Raw genomic sequence first — 25,760 nt, 5'->3', positions numbered from 1 at the left:
AAAGTCACTGGGTGGATTTTTATAATTAAAGGGTTGTTGTGTACACACACTGCCAATACACATTTATGTTCAAACAACATGTAAAAGTGAGTTTTGCATCCGATGACCCCTTTCTTGATTTATCGACTTTATGAAACAGTTAATGGCTTGTTTTAGATGTGCATGTTTAAATAGCATGCAATTAATCAACAGTAAAAATTGCTACAATAAACTACAATATCAACATTCAGAAAAAAAACACATACAAAAGCTGTCAAAGGTGTGGTGCACTACCAACGGTAACTAATATGAACTATTTAGGTATTACTGTCCAAACTTTAGGTAATAACACGTACCTTCAAGTTACTAGTATGCAGTGTTTTTTGGTAAATAATGTCCCAGTGCCCCGTTTTTTTTAATCAACAATTATAACTTGTCATAACACAGCTCTAACAGAAACTAACAAACCCACACAGAAATGCATACACATGTCAACAATATCATCTTTAACAATGAACTGGGATCTGCAGAAATAAGAGTGATGTAAGTCAGAACTGACATCACACAATTAGTGTGTGGGAATGTACAGTATGAGCTGGTGCTGTAACTGCAGCTGCTATTACTTCCCAAGGCATGTTACACCCACTTCTGGCAGCCAGATTATTAAACCCCTATTATGAATATTCATAAACGAGCAGCTAATCCATGCAGGACGCAACCAAACTGAAAAACTACTGTCTCTTAAAATTCCAAAACAATGTACTTCTTTTTTTGTAAGCTTAACACTGTATGAAACCGTGAAGGTCAGTATCTCATCGAAAAGGAAGTGGGTAAGAGGTTGTGGACATGAAGACATGACAATTCAAAACTGTGGTTTTATCTGTGAAACTTAAACACAGTTGCTGATGAGACAGTCTAGCACACTTCACTCTAGATTCACTTTCTTCAAATATAACAGATATAAACGATCGCAATCCATAAATCCAGTTTTTTGGATTATACAACCTTTCTTAATCACTGTGAGGCAAAAAGGAAGTTGTCTTGAGTTAGCTAAGCATTGTTCCTCTTTAACACTGCAGCAGTTCCCTGATCTCATTTTTCAAATGACACATTCTTAGAAAAAAATGCTAACATGCAATCCGAAATCTTGTCTTTTCTTAATACTCAAGGGCAGTAAACCAGATTATTAGGACTAGCGGTCTGGTCCTTGGGAATGACGCGTTTTGCTCCATCAGACCACTGTAGTTAAAAGCAAAGCAGTGATGTTTAGAGACCACAATCATTGCACATGCTTTACAGGTCTCATCATGTCCCTTTAGTTCTACATACCTGAATATTTCTCTGTGGGGCAGGTAAAGGCAGTCATACAAATAGGGACAGTAAATATTTGGAATCAGAACGTGCAATAACATTTGGTATGCAATTCTCTGTTCTGTTCTTTTGCATGGCCAGATTTAGGGCGGAAATACAAAAATGCGGAAGTTGGACCTGTAGTTTGAAAAAAAAAAAGCCCTTAAGATTTTGCTTGACTTTAAGAAGGACATCACTGAAAGCATGTCATTGCTTCATGAATCAGAATACACTGACTGTGCAGCACATTCACTTTAAACTTTGTTTAAACATTAACATTGTTGCAGCTGTGGTAGCGCTACGTGTTTGACGGCTTGAAACTTAGGCTAAATGTCTGACATACCATAACATATCACCCAGACAATAGAGCTAACGTACATTACGCATTACAACAAATGACTGCAGAGAGCGCCAACGGCCTGACGACTGATTTTACACTTTACTGTGCGATCAAATACACGTTTAATATTGATTCAACAACAATTAAGAACTCCACTAAATCTTTCATATTGAGGCATTTCTTTATGACAGCAACGCTACAGCCACTGTAATTTCTTGAATATATGTGGACATCTAAACGTGTAAACTAAAAGTGAGGGTTTTAACTTATTTTGAAATCGCGATGAACAGTTAGCATATGGAGAAAGATAATGATGTACTCTGCTGTAGGTTTATAAATAATCAGCCTTACAAATCTGATGAAATAGTGCACGTTGCATTCCTAGATGAACATTATAATGAATCTAAACTCACAACAACAAGCCGAGACATAAAAATTATTGCAGTTTATGGAGCAGCATTTAACGTTACTATGAACGGAGCTGTTCTGAGACGCACGTACATAACCAGGGTTGCTAGGCCTTCACAACAGAACCTGCCCAACTGCTACTTAAAACAATTGCATTTCGATGGGGGTCCCTGTTAAAAATCATGTTCCAAGTGATAAACTACACGTTTTTTTGTCATGGTTCCCCTGGTAAATTCACATTTCAGGGGCTAAATATGACACTACTGGGGTCGCTTCACCCCCAAGACATTAAAAACAACCCGCTGCACCAATGTTAAAGTACAATTCCACAGGAAAACCACAGACTTGACAACACTGTACATAACCTACGGGCATGTAAATAATTAAAGCGCATATATTAAACCTGCATCGCATATACTTATTTAATTAAATCGTAACGTTTGTGAATTCGTAATAGAATTATGGTTTATTATGATTTTTAAATGGGTTTAATATGTAGAACACGCCACTTATGGTCTTTGCCGATTACTGGAACTGGGCAAAATGCAATCTAGGATTTTTTTTTTTTTTTTTTTTTTTTTTTTAAACCAAACACTCGTTTACAATCGAGGAATCGTTGCAGCCTTATTAGATGTTGAACTTGAATGTCACTTGACAATGGACTGTCTCTAGTTTGACAGGCAAGGTGGAGATAAGAGATATTCTGAAGAAAAGATTCTGAGCATGCATATGAATCACAACCAGAAATGCAAGAAAAACAGAAGAAAGTGAGTAAGCAAACAGTTGTTGGTTACCATTAACTTACATAGTATCGAAAGAAAAATATTATGGAAGTCAATGGGGACCAGAAACTGTTTGGTTACCCACATTATTAAATATCTTTTCTTTTTGTGTTTAGCTCTGGAACATTTTAAGGGCGAGTAAACAATAACAGTTAGTATTTCCATTTAGCTACTCTCCAAAGTCACACTGTCCTATGAAAATCTAAAAATATCAAAACCATCATAAAACATCAAGGCTAAATATTCTCTGACACTGAGGCTGCCATCTTCAATGTGACACCTCATATGCCCTAGTCTGGCCGTTTGCCCCTGAGCTCTTTTACTCTCTGACGTCCACTAAGTCTGTATTAAAGTACAGCGGCTCTCTTACACACTAAGAAGATTATTTCCACCTGTGTTGATGGATAATAACTGACCACGCCAAAACATGGCCTCAACTCCAGCTGCACACACGATGGAAAAAGGGTTTTTTTTGCATCACATTCTCTGCAGATTTAACACCTGCTGCAGTGTCTTCCTCCCCCAAATCGCACATACATTTTCCTCTTGTGGCAGCAGAGGTGATGGCACATGTTCAAACCCTGGTGCACACCCACACAAAATACACACAACTATGACGTGCCACTTTCACATCTCACTCTGCATACTAAAAAAATACACACTCAATTTGAATGTCATATAATGATGAACTGCATACAGTATTCTGCAGCATTACACAGAACATTTTTAAAGCACAATAAAGTAAACTTGGGTTATTCCATGTCAAATCAACAAAATTTCAGAAACTTCCCCAGCTCAAATTTTTGATTTTGCTAATATTTTTCCTGAGGAAAGATAGACATGCATAGTGACCAAAGCCAAAATATTAAATGTCATGGATGAATATTTACTAAGTAATCCACCGTTTTGAAGAGAGGGGGTCAAAATGGCAATTTTCACCTGGGATTTAGAGCCAAATTACAGGGGGTTAAAAATGACTTCAGAAAGATGCCGGCATCATGTTATTTTTACACAGAGATGAGTAGTTCTATTAGTAAAACCTGTTGGCTTTAGCCATCTTTGTTGCATTATGCGCCACATTTCAAGCTTTTCTTTAAAGTTTGCATGCCTGTAACTCAAGAAGCATTTAAGATATCTTAATGTCCATTCACATACTGATTCTCAACAAACTTTCCTTTTGCCATCTTCATTTTTAAGGCCCTATATGGTTCGGTTCATAATTTCAGTGCACTTTTAGCACTCAGACAGGCAAGTTCTATGCAATCGTTTTGATAAAAAGAAACAAGAGACAATTCTAATTTCAACATTATTTATTCTTCAGACATTGTTCTTGAATTAAATTAAGTATCAGCTGTATACGGTGACCAGCATTTGGTTTTAAACCCCTGAAAATGGGTAAAATTCAACAATCTGGACACTGAGCCTTATTGAGATTCCTGGGACTGAACAATGTAGGACCTTAAAAATTAAGATTCAAAAAAAAGTTTATTAAGAACTAGAATCTAAAATCATACTGAAATATCTTTAATACTTCTTGAGTTATAGGCACGTAAACTTTGGAAAAAGAATAAGTATAGCACTCAGACAGGTATGTTTAATGCAGTTGTCTTGACAGAAGGAAACAAGGTAGGCCTACATATCTGGTTCCAGCATTATTGGTTCTTCAGACATTCTTCTTTAAAAGAAAAGAAGTTTCACATTTTTTCAAATTGACCCACATTTGGTTTTTGACCATTGAAAATGTGTACAATTTACTGATTTACCCCTGAAGCCATATTGAAATTCCAGTATCTCTGAAACTGAACCAAACAGGGCCTTAAAAATAAAGATGCCAAAAGGCAAGTTTGTTTAGACCCGATATATAACAGGACATTAAAATATCTTTACTACTTCTTGAGTTATAGACATGCAAACTTTGGAGTAAAAACAGCCATTTCCCCATTTTTGAATGGTCACCACTGGCACATAATGCGACAAAGACTGCTAAAGTCAACAGATTTTACTAACATAACTACCAATCTCTGTGTGAAAATAACATTACGATGCTGCCATATTTCTCAAGTCATTTTTAACCCTCTGCAATTTGGCTCTGAATCTCAGGTGAAAATTGCCATTTTGACCCCCCTCTACAAAATAGTGGATTACTCAGTAAATATTAATCAATGACAAGTAATATTTTGGCTTTCATCACTATACATGTCTATCTTTCTTCAGAAAAAATATTAGCAAAATCAAAAATATGTGGCGGGGACCTCTGGTTGAGTTGACACGGAATGACCCACTTGTGATCTTTTAGCCTAAAAATGCCCTTTCACTATCTCCAACACATGCAAATGTGTTACGACGCAATCACAAAGAATAGTGAATTAAATGTACACGTTTCGACACGTCAACAAAATGACACGTTTAAGGTCCAGAAATGTAATAAGGACATTGTTCAAATAGTCCATGTGACATCAGTGGTTTAAGCATAATTTTATGAAGCTACAAGAACATTTTGTGCGCAAATAAAACAAAAATAACTTTATTCAACAACAAATTTTTTTCTAGGCCTTGAACATGTCAGTTGCATTGCAGTCTCTGCAGGATCAAAAAGCTCTCAGATTTCACTGAAATGATCTTATTTTGAATTCTGAAGATGAAAGGACACGAGGGTGCATAATTAATGACAAAATTTTCATTTGTAATTCAACTACCCCTTTAATTTGTTCTAAATGATCTGTTGAATCATAAAACCCACTCAGGCTGCCACAGAGGAACAAATGACTTCCTAAAGCATCATTATCAGAATCTCAAAAGGGTGTGGGCTGATGAACGGCCTCCCTGTACTTCCAACAATCCCACTGACCTCCAGTCAATGAATACATTTCCTTTCTTTTCAATCTTTAAGTCATTTGCAGCGTAAAAAATAGATTAAACACAATAGAACTGGTTTTTACAGACACAGAATAAGCCTAGTTCTAGACTTAAGGGATTTTCGATGGACAGCCACCCCTGACAGAGCAGTCTAATCCATGTTTAGTCTTAATCTGCACTGAAGAAACAAACTGACAGGGTTTTAAAACACAATCTGAAAGTGTACAGAGCTGTGATTAACTGAAGTTGATTGCTCTGATTAGAAGGTTGCTCAACCAGGATGAAACCCAATGCAAATCTTTCATTAACTTTTTGTTTCTGTAAACCCTAATCTCGCAGAATAGAACAGTTACACACACATGTTAGGAATATATTACATATGTTACCCATTTTAGAACATTAAATTATCTTTTTTTTTTACTAAAAGCAATATTTACACATACTTAACTTCATTATCACGGGCATTTTTTCCTTGAAACATACTTTTCACCGTCACCAACCACGTTATTTTCACATTCAACAACCGTTTCAAATACAACAACTACAGATGTATACAGATAGAGGTGTCAAGCATTCTAAGCAACATGTTTTATATATCTACAGCATTTTGCTCCAAAACGATGTGCACATTTATTAGATTAATATCTAATAGGCAAGCAATATAACTACATTACTCACTGTTTTATAACATTTCATACAGAAACACTACTACCCCAACGCGACGTATCACACACATTATAAACTACAAAGCGTTCTCTCTCGCGTTTGCAGATCAGCCAATTTCGTTTATTTTAATGGAAGCGTTCTAATGCGTCGCGTCGCGTCTTCATACGTGCAGTGGCGTGCAGGCCCACCTCATCCACGACGTAAAACTTCAAACAACTCAAAGGAATTCAACCCAACAATACCTTTCTGTTCTCCCCCTACACATACTGAAACATAAACGTATGTTAGAACAAAACGACGCAAACGCTGACTGTTTGACTGACTGACTAACTATAGAAAAAGCGGTTGAAAAAAGACAACACCCAGAATGAAAGTAAGTCAAAGCTTCGTTCTACCCACCCTTATACTTGAGTTTTCCAGGACAAACAATCCGCTTCAACTATTCATTCATGCATTTTCCGATGTGGTTTTCAGTTGTGATGTCGCTAGGAGGATGAAGGTAACTCGTAAAGCCGTTTTCGGTGGTTAATTTGCGGCGGTTTGGAGTAGTTCAGGAGTTTGCGGAGGAATCCTGCTCGCGGTGAGCGTAGTCGCAGGCGCAGCTCAGGCTGGAAGTTCCTGTTGCGCTCTACAGGGAAATTCAACAGGAAACTCCAGCGCCGCTGTAACAGCACACTTCCGGCAGGGGGCGTTCAGGATCACAGCCATTCAGGAATATTCCGAGTGCACAAGCTGGGAATGGGCGATACTTTTTAATTTATTTTCGATCCGATACTGATATTTTCAAGCCCAGTATCGTCGATATCAATACCGATACCTCTAAACTAAACTGATGTTTTAAATGATTAAAAAAGAATAAAATCAGTAATAATACTCACTTAACATTACATTTACACTGTGTGCATAATTATTAGGCATGTTGATAATCTGGTCATATTTTTTTCCCAAGCACATTTTACCAATTCCAAACCACAACAATCTTAATAACTACTATTAATTTTGTATTTAATCATTTGTAAGTGATATATAACTGTTTGTGAAGGCTGAAAGTGAAAAACTCCTTATATTCAGGTGTGCATAATTATTAGGCATGTTTTCTTTTACAGATAAAATGAGCCAAAAAAGATATTTAACCCAGACTGAAAAGTCCAAATTATGAAATGCCCATGAGAAGAATGCAATACTAATGCATTACAAGAATTTGCAAAGTTAAGGCTTGACCATTGGACGGTGAAATGCTTGTTGAGTCTGCATGGTCAGAAAAAACAGGTGGAGAAGAAAAGACGCATGTTAACTGCAAAATAATTAGGAATTAAGGTGAAGAATTAGGTGTGACACCATCAGGAACTGTTTAGGTCTCCAGCAATGTGTCAGGTTCTCAGAGACTTTGCTTGGTAAAAAAAAATCCTAAAAAATGCCCCTGGCTTAATAAAAATAACAAGCTGATGTGTTGTGAAATACATGAAGACATTTTTTTTTTTTATAGGCTTTATAGACAGATAAGTTGAGAGTGACTCTTGAAGGACAAGCATCACATCCTCTTGTACCTCTGATTCAAGAATTTATCTTCCAAAATCTGGCAGTACATTTTGGGAGTTCATGTTTAGTCTCCTATCCTGAAAAGTCTGACTTGCAGAGATGGACTAAAATCCAAAAAAAAAAAAAAACTGTCTTCATGTATTTCACAACACGTCAGCTTGTTATACTTATTAAGTCAGGGGCATTTTTTAGGATTTTTTACCAAGCAAAGTCTCTGAGAACCTGACACATTGTACTTCTGAAGACTCCAGGTAGGTTGGTGGTGGCGCTGGAGACTAAACGGTTCCTGATGGTGTCACACCTAATTCTTCACCTTAATTCCTAATTCTTTTGCAGTTAACATGCGTCTTTTCTTCTCCACCTGATTTTTCTGACCATGCAGACTCAACAAGCATTTCGCTGTCCAATGGTCAAGCCTTTGCAAATTCTTGTAATGCATTAGTATTGCATTCTTCTCATGGGCATTTCATAATTTGGACTTTTCAGTCTGGGTTAAATATCTTTTTTGGCTCATTTTATCTGTAAAAGAAAACATGCCTAATAATTATGCACACCTGAATATAAGGAGTTTTTCACTTCCAGCCTTCATGGACAATTATATATCACAAATAAATGATTAAATACAAAATTAACAGTAGTTATTAAGACTGATGTGGTTTGGAATTGGTAAAATGTGTTTGGGAAAAAAATATGACCAGAATATCAACATGCCTAATAATTCTGCACACAGTGTAAATGTGTGTCATGTGTTTTAAACATTTCCATAAGCCCTTTTTTGTTTACCCTGTCAGAAATAAAATGTACTAAAATTGTATTTTAGCTCTTTACTGGGGCAGTAACCTAAGGTGCACCTTCTCTACCCCTAAAAGCCAGGAAGCATACTATATTAAGGTAAAATAATGTTCCTGTAGTGTTAACCATGGTAAAAAGCAGCAAGCTGAAAGAGAGAGAGAGAGAGAGAGAGAGAGAGAGAGTTAACCATGGTAAATTTGTTGTTACTACAGTTTTACTGTATGTGTAAAACTGTGGTTACTGTAGTAAAACCACGTTTATTTTTTGTAAAATGCTGCCAGGCTGTTGTACCCCTAAAGGTGAAACTTTAGCACAAATAGTTAACTAATTAAATAAATATTTAATGTACACTATACTGTTCAAAAGTTTGAGGTCAGTACGATTTTATAATGTGTCTTTTAAATATTTCACAATATTACTGCTTTTGCTGTATTTCAGATCAAATACAAGCAGGCTTGGCGAGCAAAAGATAATTTTTAAAAATACATAAAAAATCTTACTGTTCAAAAACTTTTGACTGGTAGTGTACATTCACCCCCATTTTATTTATTTATTTATTTAGCTTTATATATCTATTTTCCTCCATTTAATTTATTTCTTTACCTCAGCGCTATAAACAATATTGCAGCGTGCCGTTGTAGCGTGTTGTTGCAGTCTCTTACACTCACCAAGACCACATTAATTTGATCAAAAACACAGTAAAATTCTGATATTGTGAAATATTAATACTATTTAAAATGCATTCATTTATTTTTGTCAAGGCAAAACTGAATTCTCAGCAGCCACAATTCTTGTCACACGGGTGAGAGGTGAGAACCAGAAGGGTGTAAAGTGACATTTTGGGTGAAATGGAGATATGCATTTCAAATGAAAGCTATCTTTCAACTGCCTCACTCTGCTGGGGAAACAAATTCAGATCAAACTATGGTAAATTTTAGTTTTTTCGTGAAATGTTGGCGAAATGTCACTTACGCCTTTCTGGTTCTTAACCCTCGACATGATCCTTTAGAATACATTCTAATATGTTTATTCTGTGCTTAAGAAAAATGTATTATTATGATCAAATTTGAAAACTGATGTTTTCATTGTGCTACTTAATATTTTTGTGGAAATTATGATACATTTCATTATTTTTGATGAATATACAGTGCAAAACAACAGCAAAACAAGTATTAATTTGAAACAGAATTTTTTAAAAAACCTTTTCAATGCTTTTAATGCATCCTCACTAAGTAAAAAAAAAAAAATTTAAAAAACTCACTGAATTCAAACTTTTGAACGGTAGTGTATTTAAAAAAAAACTATGAGGCAGCATTATATCTCAAAGTAAGGGCAATTTAATTTAAAATATGCAATCCATTCAGCACAATGAAAAAGGCTTTAAGCAACCACAACACATACAAATATAGGTTTGAACTGCATACAAATGTAACCTATGATTTTCACGGTTAGCTTATATTATGTACAGTACTTAAATTTGAGTTTAAAGTTATTTTGCATGTAATATACACAATTAAATCAGCTGTAGATGAAACTGCTTTTGTCATGTGTGCTTCAAATATTCACTGCATGTAGAGCATACTTACGTTTTGATTTACATCTGACATATTGAGCCCTAACACAGACCAGCAATGTTGAAAAACAAACATTCAGATTGTCCACAAAACATTACGTTAAGTATGTTGATGCAGCAACTGTGCTGTAGACAGAGTAGACAATCTAACACAAGTTTCACTGTTTACAAACACAAAGTGCTACTTCTGTACCAGTGAAGTGCTATTGTGATTTTGTCTCTCTCATGTGCTATGATGTCAAATATCCTGGTAGAGGCTAACAAGAACAGTACAGTAGCCGTCATGCAGCAGTAAAATAAATAGTCTTGTGTCCAATGCTCTGGATCGAAACCACAATCCATTCAGTCTGTTAACACTGTTCAAATCCAGCCATTAGCGACAACGCCAAAGACTCCACTGTAAAAAAAAAAAAACACAAACATATGGTGAGTAAAACAAATGATGATTCTTCCTGTTTTATAACTGTAATAATTATTTAAATACTCTAAATATCTGTATTAAAAGAGAAGTCCACTTCCAAAACAAAGATTCACATATAATGTAGTCACCCCCTTGTCATCCAAGATGTTCATGTCTTTCTTTCTTCAATCGTAAAGAAATAGTTTTTTGAGGAAAGCATTTCAGCATTTTTCTCTATTAATGGACTTCTATAGTGCCCCGTGTTTGAACTTCCAAAATGCAGTTTAAATGCAGCTTCAAACGATCCCAAATGCAGTTGTAAACAATCCCATCTTAGAAAGAAGGGTCTTATCTAGCAAAACGATTGGTTAGTTTTATAAAAGTAATACAATTGATATACTTTTTAATGTCAAACGCTTGTCTTGTCTTAATCTGCCTAGTTTTTCGGTTCATGACAGTTAGATTATGTCGAAAAACTCCCATCTCACATTCTCCCTCAACTTCAAAATCGCCTTATAGCGCTGTTTTACCTTTTTTGTTAAGGCTGTTTGATCTTCTTTGCATGCTCACTTTGCAAAGACTGAGTCTGAACTTCTGCAGCGATGTAGGATGATTTTGAAATTATTTTTAAAGTTGAGGGAGAAAATGCGATTACAAACTGTTTTGAGCCAGAATACGCAGAGTTCAGGGAGAGCAAGACAAGATGAGCATTTGAGATCAAAAAGTATTTAAATTGTATTTTTTTAATGAAAATAACTGATCGTTTTGCTAGATAAGACCCTTCTTCCTCATCTGGACTCATTTACAACTGCATTTGGGATCGTTTGAAGGTGCATTTAAACTGCATTTTGGAAGTTCAAACTCAGGGCACCATAGCAGTCCATTATAAGGAGGAAAATCCTGAAATGTTTTCCTCAAAAAACAATTTCTTTACGACTGAAGAAAGAAAGACATGAACATCGTGGATGACAAGAAGGGTGAGTACATTATATGTGAATCTTTGTTTTGGAAGTGGACTTCTTTAATCAGTAAATAAAGTTAGTCCAACAAACAGCACCAATACTTTGTGTGTAATATTTCCGTGATGTACTGCTCTTGTTTGTCATTTGGTGTGAAATACAAATGTCTGAACAGGGTTAGTGAGATTCACAGTGTTATTTTAGAACACACAGCAGTGGAGGACTTACGATGAGGAAATGAGCCTCTGCACACAGCCTTATTTAAAATAGTCACCAGAAACATGTGACAGTTTTTAAAATCCGACTCCATTTTGTCAATCGACTCGATTCTGAAGAAAAAAAAAGAAAGTATTTAGCGAATGGTAAAACCACATCCTCATTAAAATGAAGTGAAAGCTGCAAGATGAGGATAAGTGTCTAGACTGAAACATCTACAGCGATTCCATACATGATGTAAGAGATTTGAACTTACTTCCACGCTCCAAAACCAGCCTGCCATCTGTCTGAGAAGATGAGAACTAAATTCAGCACTTTCATGATGGCCTCCTTGACAAAACTGACCTGAAAAAAAACAGAGTAACCTGAATTGATGTATCAGAAATAACAACTGTCTATAACGGCTTAACAGTAAAAACTAGGCTAACCGTCATGAGGAAGACAGCTTACTGAATTAGTGAATTAATTTAAAAACAGCAACTGTAACATGCAATGTTAAGGGAAAATGAACTATATTTTTTTATTGACAGACATTTTTAGCTTACTTTCTCTCTGAGCAGACATCGGTCATGAATGGTGGACAAGAATCGGTAGTGGATTTTGATGAGCTGGTCCAGATCCTTTGCCTCCTGTACTTGGTGCTGAAATTCTAGACCTGTACTATGCAGGATCTGCAGATGAAATGTAGCAAGGTCCACAATGTAATAAAAAGATGATTCAAATCAAATCAAAACAAAATAGTCTGAACTCGTCAGACGTACCCTTGTCATAATGTAGTTATGCAGGCTGTTGACAAAATGCATGAGTTTGACCCTCAGGAGAAACATCCTGTGAATCTGCTGGTTGATGGGCTCTTTGGCTGTGCTTTCCTCAGACTGGCGTCCTTCTTGCCTCTTAGCGGCTACTGTCAAATCTGTGGGAAGACTCTATATTAAGATCACGTATGAACTAGTAAATTCAAACCATCCTGATCTGAAAGTATCTCAGAATAAAATCTCAGAATAAACTGATAGTTAGTTTTAGGGTTTAATCTTTTTACACATGTTGAGGTTTCCCATTTTAAGTGACTTGACTGGTTACCTATTAAATTAAAAATGGTACATGAGATTATCAGTAATAGAGCACCTTCATATTTTATTGCACTTTTCACTAGGGTAAATGAGCAACATTGTTATAAAACTAGGCAAAGTCTTATGGATATTACATTATGTCGTTTTAAAGGAGAAGTTCTCTTCCAGAACTAAAATGTATAGATAATTTGTCGCCTTAGAATTGTAAGGTTCTATCTGACATTTTTGTCAAAATTGAGTTATTTACATATTCTTATTCAGCGACAACTTATTTACATTATGTGATGTTTCTTTTTGTAATTCTTGTCATACAAGATGTTCGTGTCTTTCTTTCTTCAGTTGTAAAGAAATAATGTGTCTTGAGGAATACATTCCAGGATTTTTCTCCATATAGTGGACTTCCAAAATGCAGTTTAAATGCAGCTTCAAAGGGCTCTAAACGATCCCACCTGAGAAAAAAAAAAAAAAAATCTAATCTAGCAAAACGATTGGTCATTTTCTAAAAAAAATGTACATATACTTTTTAACCTCAAATGCTGGTCTTGTATAGCTCTGCAATGAGCATGCCAACTCTGTGTAATCCGGGTTAATACAGTTAGGGTATGTCAAAAAACTCCCACCTCATTTTCTCCTCCAGCATCGCTGCAGAACCGACCCAGTGTTTACAAAGTGAACATGCAAGGAGGGTCAAACATCCTTTACAAAAAAAAAAAAAAAAAAAAAAAAAAGGTACAACAGCAATGTAGGATGATTTTAAAGTTGGAGAAGAAAATTTTCAATAATAATTTGATAATAAAGTAAAAGTTAATAAGTAGTAAATAAAGAGTTTTTCGACATACCCTAACTGTATTGACCCAGATTACACAGAGTTCGCATGTGCATCGCAGAGACAGACAAGGCCAGCATTTGAGGTTAAAAAGTATATAAATTGTACATTTTTTAGAAAATAATTGATCGTTTTGCTAGATAAGACTCTTCTTTCTTGGCTGGGATTGTTTAGAGCCCTTTAAAGCTGCATTTAAACTGCCTTGAATGACAGGGGGGTGAATACATTAAATGTCAATTTTTGTTCTAGAAGTGAACTTCTCCTTTAAAACTGTATGGTTGTAGGTCTTTTAAATATTCTGGGGCACTTTTGTGGAATAAGTTACCTCTGGATATTAAACGTATTTCAAATATGGTTAGTTTTACTTTAAAAGCTAAATGCTGGCTCTTAAGTAGGTTGTTTTCTTGACGAATTTGTATTACGTACGTGGTTATTTGTGACTACATTTTTATAAATGTGGAATTTTACTGCAATTTTCGTATTTTTAATGCAGTGCCAGTGAACCTGTTACTGGGAGTGGAGTTTGTGCTTTACATCAAGGACCACAATGGAAACAAGTTTTATTGTGTTATCTCTTGACGAATAGAGTATATTCACTACTTTTCTGTCTAATAAGGAGGAAAAAAAGGAAAAAATACTGCGAATGAAAAAAAAAAAAAAAAAAAAAAAAGATGTGTGATCACTGAACTAAAATTAGATACAATGGAATAATGAATTTACACAAATATGAAGTACACTGCCATTCAAAAAGTTTGGGACCAGTAAGATTTTAACGTTTTTTCAAATTTCTTATGCTCATTAAGGCTGCATTTATTTGATCAAAAATACAGAAAAAAAACTGTAATATTCTAAAATATTATTGTAACTTAAAAGCAGCACACTGTTTTCAACGTTGATAATAAATCAGCATAGTAGAGTGATTTTTGAAGGATCACTTGACACTAAAGACCAGAGTAATAGTACTTTTTAATCACAAAAATAAATGATATGAAGTACAATAAAATACAAAATCGTTATGTCAAATTGTAATATTATTTCACAATATTACACAATTTTTTCTGTATTTTTGATTAAATAAATGCAGTCTTGATGAGCAGAAGAGATTTAAAAAAAAAAAATCTTGTATATATGTTATATAAGCAATATTGCAACATGGCATCTTACCGAAAAAATCCTACCTATCCCAAACTTTTGAACAGCAGTGTATATAGATATCTTATTGATATGATTTAATAGCGTGTACTTTTTGTAATAATATCCAGCAGCTTTACTTCTCTCTCTTTTTATTACAAATAAACAGAAGTATTAAAAACCTCAAAAATGAAATCATCTCACCACTGAATCGTAATGTGTCCAGGCTATATTTGGCCCATTTGATCTGAAGCAGCAGTAGGAAGACCTGATTGTAGATTTTCTGGCACTCTGAACTAATAACAATATCTACAGGCCATGGAACCTGGTGAGAGAAAAAAAGAACGAAATCATACAAAATGCATAAATTCAGTAGTAAATGTACATTTCAAAACACATATTTTCTTACATTTTGCATTAGTTATTATTACAATCTTTAAAGCATAAAAAGCAAACATTTTCAAAAGATCAAAATTGTGAGTTAGTAACCTTGTAACTCAGCGTAAGACCATCAAGGTTATTCACTGGCTGTTTTTTTCTTGCAGGATCAATAGTTTCAAGGAATATAGACAACCTGGAATCATGAGAAAAATCTGAGAGTCAGAAAATTTAACCACAGGATACTGAGTGGTATCAGGTAGGGTTTAATGGTAAACCACAGGTCCTCTAGAGATTCATGTGCAGTACCGGTTGCTGTCCTCTGGGTGGCGCTGTCCAACAGCCTCTTGCAGCTGCACATTGAGGAATGCCAGCTGCTGCCAGCTCTCCTTCTCCAAAACTTTGTCAAAGATGGCTGTATAGAAATCATACATCGTATCCCCAGCCTCCAAAAGGAAGTAGTTTCTCATGGCCTGCAAATACCCCAGAAGCCTAAGATTAAAAAAAAGAGAGAGTTAAGCATAAATGCACTTCAAAGCAACAAAGGATTCATCTGCAGTATCTCACCTGTAGTCTTTCTTCAGGGTTCTCATGAGGTTCCCACAGCATTCGATGTATCTCCTCTCAATATGTGGATACAAACAGGAACGTAGTGTAAGCTCAAACGTCTGACATGTCACAGACTCAGAGGAGCGGTCCAAAATCACACTGCCGCCAGAGAATTTCTCATGGAAGTCATTCTGCTCTAAATAAAGCCTGCAAGAGATAACACACATTACCTCAATGGAAAACAAGCTAATGAAATTGTGACTGCACAAACACAGTTTAGCATCTGAAAACATGAATCTATATTTACAGGAGAAGTCCACTTCCAAAACAAAAGATTCACATATAATGTACTCACCCCTTTTCATCCAAGATGTTCATGTCTTTCTTTCTTCAGTCGTAAAGAAATTATGTTTTTTGAGTAAAACATTTCAGCATTTTTCTCCATATAATGGACTGAAATGGTGCCCCGATTTTGAACTTCCAAAATGCATTTAAATGCAGCTTCAAACGATCCCAAATGCGGTTGTAAACGACCCCAGCCGAGGAAGAAGGGTCTTATCTAGTGAAACGATCGGTTATTTTCATAAAAATAATACAATTAATATACTTTAACCTTAAACACTCGTCTCGTCTCACTCTGCCTGGACTGTTTTTGTTCCGATTCATGACAGTTAGGGTATGTCGAAAAACTCCCATCTCATGTTCTCCCTCAACTTCAAAATTGTCCTATATTGCCATTTTACCTTTTTTTTGTTAAAGGTGTTTGATCTTCTTTGCATGTTCACTTTGCAAAGACTGTCGGTACTTCTGCAGCGATGTAGGATGATTTTGTAATTTTTTTTTTTAAGTTGAGGGAGAAAATACGATTGGAGTTTTTCAACATACCCTAACTGTCTTGAGCCAGAATACACAGAGTTCAAGGAGACCAAGGCAAGACGAGCATTTGAGGTTAAATATTTAAATTGTGTTTTTTAATGAAAATAACAGATCGTTTCGCTAGATAAGACCCTTCTTTCTCGACTAGGATTGTTTACAACCACATTTTGGATCGTTTGAAGCTGCATTTAAACTGCATTTTGAAAGTTCAAACTCGGGGGACCATATCAGTCCATTATATGGAGAAAAATCCTGAAATGTTTCCCTCAAAAACTATTTCTTTACAACTGAAGAAAGAAAGACATGAACATCTTGGATGACAAGGGGGTGAGTACATTATATGCGAATCTTTGTTTTGGAAGTGGACTTCTCCTTTAACATCTCTTCTCTTGTGTGAACTTCAGTGACGTCAAATGATTTATTCTGTATTCTGCTGTTACCTTGCAAAATTAATGGCCAGCAGGGGGTCATGGATGTCATCCAGCTCCAGATGACGTGCTACAATGGACTGCATCTTGATCAGGCTCTTCTTAGTGGCCTGTTGCTCGGTAACCATATTTGTGGGTGAATCTTCTCCATGCCGAAGACGTGTCTGCACTGATTCCAAGAAGAGAGTGTAAAGACTCTTTCTTTCGGCATCTGCGGAGAGAGAGAAACCACTCATTACTAATCGCTGTCAGAAATATTAAGACATATTAAGCTGTAGCGAACAAAAGCTATAACAAAAACAAAAAATATTTACTGATAAAAAAATGTGAGCATGCAACAAAAAAATGAGCTGAAAGTAGAAAACAATATGGATGAAAACGTAATAGAATTACAGAGAAAATTACTGTAGACAATCAGCGTATTATGTTGAAATTAACCGCTCTATTAAACAGGAAGAGCCTATTTAATTCACTTTTAAAATAACCACATGCTTCTTTCTTCATGTGACTTTTGGGGATGGGGATATCTTACATACACAACACTGAAATAAGTAGGACCTCATGCAGAAAGACATTTCAAATTAAATTAGCCTCTTATTTGACTCCCTTTGTTTAAGACGACATTTGAAGAACAAGCATGCCAGTTAAGAAATTTCTGGTATTTCTGCTTTTATGACAGCTGCTTGTTTTCAAACTTTTTTTAATTTAAAGACATTAGGAGCATCAATATAAAATAACTAAATTAAAATTAAAATAGTTGCATTCTGTAATTTCAGTACATTCTGGAACTGAATGTTCTTCAGGGTTCAGTAATGAATTTATTTGATTTTTCCACTTGTTTGTGATTTTGGTAATAGATCACAAAAACATTAAATGTTTTTAAATATTTTGAACTGCTTCAACAATTTCTCAGCAATTTCTACTAAAAATAGTTTAAGCTTGATATTAAAAATGTATATTCGTAATAGAAATGCCAATGACTTTTCAATATTTTATTAAATTCCATGACTTTTCCAGTTGTAGAAATTTTGTTTAAAATTCAGTTTTTTTCCCAAGACCTTGGGAACCCTAGCTCTTAAATAAAACTGGCAGTTATTGAGGGAACAAATTAAAATATTAAATATACACTACCAGTCAAAAGTTTTTCAACTATAAGATTTTTTTGTTCTTCTGCTTACCAAGCCTGCATTTACTGATCCAAAGTACAGCAAAAACAAAACCAAAAAAAAAAGAATATTTTTACTATTTAAAATTCCTGTGATTTCAAAGCTGAATTTGTTGCATCATTACTCCAGTCACACAATCCTTCAGAAATCATTCTAATATTCTGATTTGCTGCTCAAAAAAAAATTATTTTTATTATTATTATTATTATTATTATTATGTTGAAAACAAACAAAAGCTTTTTACTCAAATAAATGCTGATCTTTGGATCTTTCTATTTATCCAAAAATCCTGAAAAAAAAAACACTGTTTAGATATTGATGATAATTATAATAAATGTTTATTAAACAGCAAATCAGCATATTAGAATCATTTCTGAAGGATCAAGTGACACCGAAGACTGGAGTAATGATGCTGAAAATTTAGCTTTGATCACAGGAATAAATTACATTTTAAAATATATTCAAATAGAAAACAGTTTTTTAAAATAGTAAAAATATTTCAAAAGTTTACTGTTTTTGCTGTACTTTGGATCAAATAAATGCAGGCTCGGTGAGCAGATGAGACTTCAAAAACATTTAAAAAAATCTTACTGTCCAAAAAACGTTTGACTGATCGTGTATTGTCAGTTTTAATCAACAAAGGTCTTGAATATATTTCTAAATCTGTGCCATGAACACAGACTGGTGACTAGCTGTTCTCTGACGCAACCTCCAGCTGACGCTAGATCTACGCAGATGCAGTTCCTGTTTCTGAATCACACATGTCCACTGATGCCAAGTTACTGCTAAATGTAGCAGCACTGGTACATTTATAGCACATGTCTTTGCCAGTAAGTGCTGTGCTGTTATATTTGACAACTTTGTATTATCTTGCGTGTGTCATCATAGGCAGAGGGAACAAAAGTCTTGTGTTATACAGGATAAGCTTAACTGAAACTCATCCTCTCTGACACTGACCTCTGGAGGAGCCATCCAGCTGCTCGGTCTCCTTGCAGTCCAGGTTCTTCAGCAGCTGCATGGATTTCCCAGCCATGATGATCTGTTTGAGCACAGGCTTGAGGAAGGACACCATGGTGTGCTGTCTGCTGCTGGACGCTTGCTCTCCACCAGAGCTTCCGCTGGCAGCATCACTGAGCCTCTCCTCACTTTCCACCGTCTCAGACACGCTATAGAGCGTGTAAGTGGCGTACCAGAAGTCCCTGTGGTTTACTGGTACATCCTTGTTCCTAGTAAACATGTCCATATATTTATTTGTTTGGATGGTGGTTAGTGTAAATAAACCTCAAAAAGAGTGAAAAGTACCAAACACTGAGAAGTCTTGCATCAAATCAAAATGCTTAGAGTCTTTGCTGGATAAAAGTATTAATTTATCTTTAATTAATAAATCTTATCCCATATAAATTGTTAAGAAAGTGACCCTAAACTTTTGAATTGTATTTTACATATAAGTTTTTTGGTACCTTTGAATTATAAACTCTTTGGCGGGGTCAAATAAGTGACCGTGAACGATCCATTCGTCTACAATCTCAAGGTACGGCCTGACCGTTTCTACCCAGAGGGAGAAAAGGAGTGCCACCTGAAAGGAAGGGGGGAAAAACTGTATCATTTTTTAATCTTTTTAAAACAAGCAGAAAAGAAGAGCGGTACACTGATAAATGTACAAATTTGTGCATCTAATGCTTAACACTGAAAACAGACACACTTACAGACTGTTCGGAGGCCTCGCCCACACTGTCATACTCTATTATGGCCTTGTAGAGGGTGTTTAGTAAGTGTGAGGCTCGTAATACATTAGGCGTTCCGGGCGGCACCTCAGCCACTCCTGTGCAGAAAACCCTGTGCAGCATGGTGATCTGAGCCAGATGTGGACTTAACCGTTCCAGCACAGACGACAGAGTCACCGTCTCATCTATGAAGAATCACCACAGAATTAATATAAAACAACACAAAAATAACTGAGAATATATTTAAAAAATGATGTAGGATTTACTACCAGTCAAGTTTTTGAACAGTATGATTTTTTTAATATTATTTAAAGATAACCGAGCCTGCTCACCAAGCCTTCATTTATTTGATCCAAAGTACAACAGTACACAATTTTTTTTTTTTTTTTTTACTATATTTATATTTGCTTTTTTTTATTATTTAAAATCACTGTTTTCTGTTTAATATATTTTAAAATGTAATTTATTCCTGTGATTTAAAAGCTGAATTTTTTGCATCATTACTCCAGTTACACGATCCTTCAGAAATCATTCTAATATTCTGATTTGCTGCTCAAAAAGCATTTATTAATATTATGTTGAAAACAGCTGAGTAAATTTTTTTCAGGTTTCTTTTAGAAAAGCATTAATTTGAAATAGAAATCTTTTGTAACATTAAAAATGTCTTTATCATCACTTCTGATCAATTTAAAGCATCCTTGCTAAACAAAAGTTCATTTTTTTGAAAAAAAAAAAAAAAAAAAAAAAAAAAACCTAACATATATTAGTACAGTATGTAATTTTACAAAGCTTTTTATTTCAGATAAATGCTGATCTTTGGACCTTTCTATTTATCAAAGAATCCTGATAGTTTCTGAAGACAGGAGTAATGATGCTAAAAATAAATTAGATTTAATCACAGGAATAAATTACATTTTAAAATATATTCAAACAGAAAATAGTTATTTTAAATAGTAAAAATATTTTACAGTATTACCGTTATGATATTCTATTTGATTTTTTTTTTTTTTTTGAGTGCAAACTGACCTTTGGCAATAATGTCTTTCTCGATACTATTGAGCTCCTCTTTAAAGCTGGTGAAATATTTATACAGGGCCCACACGAACGCTTGGTAGGTCCTGAAGGGAGGATCAGAGCTCTTCTTGGAGGATGAGGAGGAAGAGGATGAGGAAGAGTTAAGACCTGGAGGACAGGGCTCTGCGCTGTGGCCGGTCACTTCATCAATAAACTTTTGCAGTCGTGAAACAGCCTGTCCATAGGCTGCTATGTGCTCCAATACAGAGTGAAGACAGTTCTGTACAAAAACATATATTCATTTAAAAAAGCACTTTAAACCAATCATTTGGTTCTGTCTAGCACAATTCAAAAGGATTAATAATAACAATTCAAACAGTCTCTTATAAGATATTGTAATATCATAATGGCTTATTAAATTAAACTAACAGCATCTAATTGTGCCTTAGTCAATAACATTAGTCAATTGTTTTTAAATGAAACTAATATATTGTAAATTAGATTTTTTTTCATCTCTCAATGTCTGTGTTTGAGTTTATCCCAATGAACACATTTAAATAAAAACAGATTGGCACCTTCGCTACTTCAAATAAGCATGGTAAACTTTCAACAGTCCCATAAATTTAGGCCTGAGAGGGAATGCTGAAAAACAGTCTCCACTCACATTAGTTAGATGTGTGACCACCACATCATTCCTCACAGTCACCTTGCCATCATTGTGCTGGAAAATGAAAAGTTTCTTTACACCGGAGAAGAGCCTGAGGAGAGGCAGAAAATAAACATTATCTTTCTCACGGCGAAAACTGTGATTATAGCAGTTAATCATTTTTGTGATACATTCTCTACTGGGTAAGTAAACATTAATGTGTTTTAGCAACCAGTGCAGATGTAATCTTGGAGGGATTAAAAAAAAAAACTCCATTCCAGAACTGCTCATTCCCTGCAGGTTTCAACTTGCATTCAAATCCCTATCCACATACGTAATCTTCACAAAGTTTTGGTAAGAACATGTTTGTCCAGGTTATTAAAAGTAACCATGACAATCAGATATAATAAAAATAGATATATACAGTTGTATGCACTTATGCATTTATTTGAAATACAGAAATACAGTAAAAACAGTAATATTGTGAAATATTATGCAATTTTTTTTTCTACTTCCATATATTTAAAAATTCAATGTATTCCTGTAATGGCAAAGCTGAATTTTTAGAATCATTACTCAAGCAATTTAGTCTCACATGATCCTTCAAAAATCCTGAAATAGGAGTTTCCACAAAAATATTAAATTTTGATAAGAACCATTATTAATTATTGAGGATATCAGACTGTTTTTTAAATGATAATGTATAGACTAAACTACATGTAAAAAAATAAATGTAAAATAAATTCTTGAGTTCCTTAAAATTGTACTAATATTTCTTAATAATACTGCATATTTATCAAATATTTATCAAATAAATACACTCTTGGTAAGCATAAGAGACTTCTTTCAAAAATCTAATTTTTTTAAAAAAAAAATATATTTTATATATATATATATATATATATATATATATATATAATCTTCTGACTGGAACAGTGTATAACCATACCAAAGAGTTTCCCGAATCACTTGTGTCTCTGTGACAAAAGACTTCTCCTCAGGCAGGTAGAGAGGACCGGTGTTATACAGGTGCTGATCCCTAGAGAGAAAGAGAGTGATATACAAAATGACAACAGTTTAAACAGCATTTACTCCTAAAATCTTAATAAATCATGACAAAAAGTCCAAATTAATAGTAATGGCCTTAACAAGAATACATGACGAGCAAAAATGTCTCACCAGACATTGTAGAGGTTGGAGTGCAAGTGAAGGCTGTGTGGAAAGCGGGGAGAGTTGGGAACCCAATATGAAGTGACAATATGCTGCTCCAACCAAGCCCTGGAGTCCGGCTCACCCACTACAAGAAACAAGACACAGTGAGAACTAGGAATTCTGGAAAAAATAAAAAATAACCTTCATTAACTGTGAGAAAATGTGCTGATAGTGTCCCATACTAGTCCATGTGACTTGGACAGTCTTGTCATTCTGCTCGTGGTCCTCCTGTGGCGTTCTGTCCACCTGTATACCAGAATCCTCTCTGCTAAGAGGCTGCTGGCTATCTTCTTCTTCACTCTCATCCTCAGACCACTCCTGCCAAAAGATCAAATTATCTGTGGTACTCTATTATGTCTAACTAGAGACAAAATAGTGTAGAATAGCATTGAGAGCTCAGGCCTTTTAAATTGGTTTAAAATGTGTAATTAAACATGCAAGTGAATAACTAACAATGCTAATAAGTGTTCATGTTAATTACAATGTATTGTTATACTGGGGCATATAAATTCTAATTACTTTTGTGTCAGGCTTATTATAGTAAACTAAAACTAAAAACAAAAAAAAAAAAAAAAAAAAAGAAAAGAAAACTTTTCATTACATGAAATAAAATAGTTCAGGTAGTTGCCAAAGCAACATTTATGATTTTTATTTGTAATTTTCATTTAGTTTAACTTCACATACTACAACAACTAAAACTAAATACACTAAGATTATTAAACAGAAATGAATAAAAACTACATACACTGCTGTTCAAAAGTTTGGGATCAGTAAGATTTTCAATGTTTTTTTTAAATAAATCTCTTATACTCAAAGATCCGTTTATTTGATCAAAATACAGAAAAAAGTAACATTATAAAATATTAACTCAATTTAAAATAACAGTTTTTAATATATTGTGAAATATAATTTATTTCTGTGATGGAAAGCTGAATTTTCATCATCATTACTTCAGTCTTCAGGGTCACACGATCCTTCAGAAATCATTCTAATATGCTAATTTATAATCAATGTTGGAAATAACTGTGCTGCTTAATATTTTTTGTAACCTGTGATACTTTTTGTCAGGAAGGATCATGTGACAATGAAGACTGGAGTAACAATGCTAAAAATTCAGCTTTGCGTCACAGGAATAAATTATATTTTAAATTATATTAAAATTAAAAAATAATAATAATAATTTTAAATTGCAATATTTCACAATAATACAGGGTTTCTTTCAGCATTATTAATCAAATAAACACAGCCCTGATGAGCAGAAAAGTCTTTTAACATTAAAACAAAAAATCTTACTGATCCCAATTTTTAACGGCATCTTTAAAACAAACTAACAAAAAGAAAATACAAATAAAATCTAATTTATTGTTAACAAAAAATATTTCAAAATGTACATCAGAAAACTATAACAGTACATCAGTAATACTAAAATAACAGTGCTTTGTGTTTATATAGTGGCTTGGTTAGATTAAGTAGAATTCAACAGTATTTTACATAGTATTTGACTTATAAAGGCAAAACCATGGCTTCTTTGATTTAAAATAAATCGACCACTTAATTGAAGAGAATACTACATAAATCAAATCAATTACATGCCATATCGCCCAGCCTACTATATAACACTAGACCACATCTAATCTAATAGTGTAATAAAGTTCACTCACTGGAGTGTCTGGAAAGGGTCCAGTGTCAATATCTTCTCCTTCCATAAGGTACTTGGCCCAATCAAACGTGTCTTCTTTCTCTGTAGAAATAAACATTAATTGTAGATATATTAATAGTATTGCCCAACAGTACGCATCTGTTGAAAAAAGAAAAATAAATCGAACCTGTTTCTTTCAATCTAGGTCTTTCGCAGTAGTTTGTGTTGGATGGGGAGTCAGACAAATGGAGCAATAAAGCCACCACACTATAGTGGACATCAGTCTAAAAAAAAGACAGAGTAAAGAGATATTCAGCACATGTAGTGTTCTAAGTATTCTCGGATTGACGTCAGTGTTATCCCACCTTGGTTCCCTCGGTATTAGGAAGAGGAGAACTGAGAAATTCTTCAGTTAGCCGTAACCAACTATCTGCTTTACTTAAGTCAGAGTGGACCATGAGTTTCTCATGAATCCTGGGAGAAAGAGAAATCACTAGAATTAATAACAAAAATATCATAATATTGAAATATCAGCATATCACAACTGTTCAAAGCTTCAGACTTCCTACCCATTAATGGAGCGCTGTACATTATGTCTGTTGACATCAAGGAAACGATGAAACCTATCAAGAGGGACAAAATTTGATGTGAGCTTTCTATAGTTTTTATGTGAAAAATAGAAAGAAAAAAATATTAAGTGCAAAACGAGAAACAATTATTTAGTTTTAAGGCTTCAAACTCAGTCACACCAAAAATTATTCAGACACCAGACATAATTTTTGAGATATATATATATATATATTTATTTTTTACTAGTGGGTGCAGGGCACTATAGTTCATTTATGTACATGGGGATGGAAAAATAAAGTAAACTGTCACATATTATACCCAAAAATTCTTCAACCAGTTAAACAGATAAAAATTTGGGTCAAAAAATTATTCAGACACTTTGACCTGACTGTGTTTTGCATAAGTGTTTTTACTTTAATTGCTAATGCAACACATGTACACCACAGACTGAACAAAATTAAGCATTGCTTAGTAATTGATCAATAAAGTATTAAAAGTTGTGTAAATATTGTCATACTAGCAGTTGTCTGAATTTTTAACTGATTGTAATCATTGTAATCACTGAATGAAACCTTTCTATCAAAGTTATCTGACATTAATCAAGATGAATTTATGACAGTTTAACTGTGATAATGTCAGAAACGTTGGAGGTGTCTGAGTAAATTTTGGTC

At 34.5% G+C, this 25,760-nt stretch overlaps 2 protein-coding genes across 3 annotated transcripts in view; both read right to left on the bottom strand.

The window, feature by feature from the left end:
• The window catches only part of cyfip1 (cytoplasmic FMR1 interacting protein 1), a 53,446-nt gene extending 46,429 nt beyond the window's left edge, over positions 1-7,017 (bottom strand). Inside the window, exon 1 of the mRNA XM_051112143.1 lies at positions 6,781-7,017. The gene's annotated coding sequence lies outside the window, so the exon portion shown is untranslated. The remainder of the gene's footprint in view (positions 1-6,780) is intronic.
• A 3,017-nt stretch (positions 7,018-10,034) lies between these two features.
• tubgcp5 (tubulin, gamma complex associated protein 5) overlaps positions 10,035-25,760 on the bottom strand; it is a 16,721-nt gene continuing 995 nt past the window's right edge. For both annotated transcript variants that reach the window (XM_051111573.1, XM_051111574.1), the window contains exons 3-24: positions 25,089-25,142; positions 24,885-24,993; positions 24,707-24,803; positions 24,542-24,621; positions 23,063-23,198; positions 22,848-22,965; positions 22,618-22,707; positions 21,687-21,780; positions 21,035-21,302; positions 19,991-20,193; positions 19,745-19,860; positions 19,242-19,510; positions 17,131-17,329; positions 15,833-16,021; positions 15,575-15,757; positions 15,377-15,461; positions 15,092-15,212; positions 12,622-12,773; positions 12,406-12,531; positions 12,117-12,205; positions 11,873-11,973; positions 10,035-10,682 (exon numbers count right to left, since the gene is read on the bottom strand). In XM_051111573.1, the coding sequence (XP_050967530.1) occupies positions 10,636-10,682; positions 11,873-11,973; positions 12,117-12,205; positions 12,406-12,531; positions 12,622-12,773; positions 15,092-15,212; positions 15,377-15,461; positions 15,575-15,757; positions 15,833-16,021; positions 17,131-17,329; positions 19,242-19,510; positions 19,745-19,860; positions 19,991-20,193; positions 21,035-21,302; positions 21,687-21,780; positions 22,618-22,707; positions 22,848-22,965; positions 23,063-23,198; positions 24,542-24,621; positions 24,707-24,803; positions 24,885-24,993; positions 25,089-25,142 (2,926 nt within the window). In that variant the 3' untranslated portion in view covers positions 10,035-10,635. The remainder of the gene's footprint in view (positions 10,683-11,872; positions 11,974-12,116; positions 12,206-12,405; positions 12,532-12,621; positions 12,774-15,091; positions 15,213-15,376; positions 15,462-15,574; positions 15,758-15,832; positions 16,022-17,130; positions 17,330-19,241; positions 19,511-19,744; positions 19,861-19,990; positions 20,194-21,034; positions 21,303-21,686; positions 21,781-22,617; positions 22,708-22,847; positions 22,966-23,062; positions 23,199-24,541; positions 24,622-24,706; positions 24,804-24,884; positions 24,994-25,088; positions 25,143-25,760) is intronic.

This window comes from Labeo rohita, chromosome 6, assembly GCF_022985175.1.
Source record: "Labeo rohita strain BAU-BD-2019 chromosome 6, IGBB_LRoh.1.0, whole genome shotgun sequence".
Lineage (NCBI taxonomy): Eukaryota > Metazoa > Chordata > Actinopteri > Cypriniformes > Cyprinidae > Labeo > Labeo rohita.
This window is presented reverse-complemented; position numbering and strand designations above follow the sequence as displayed.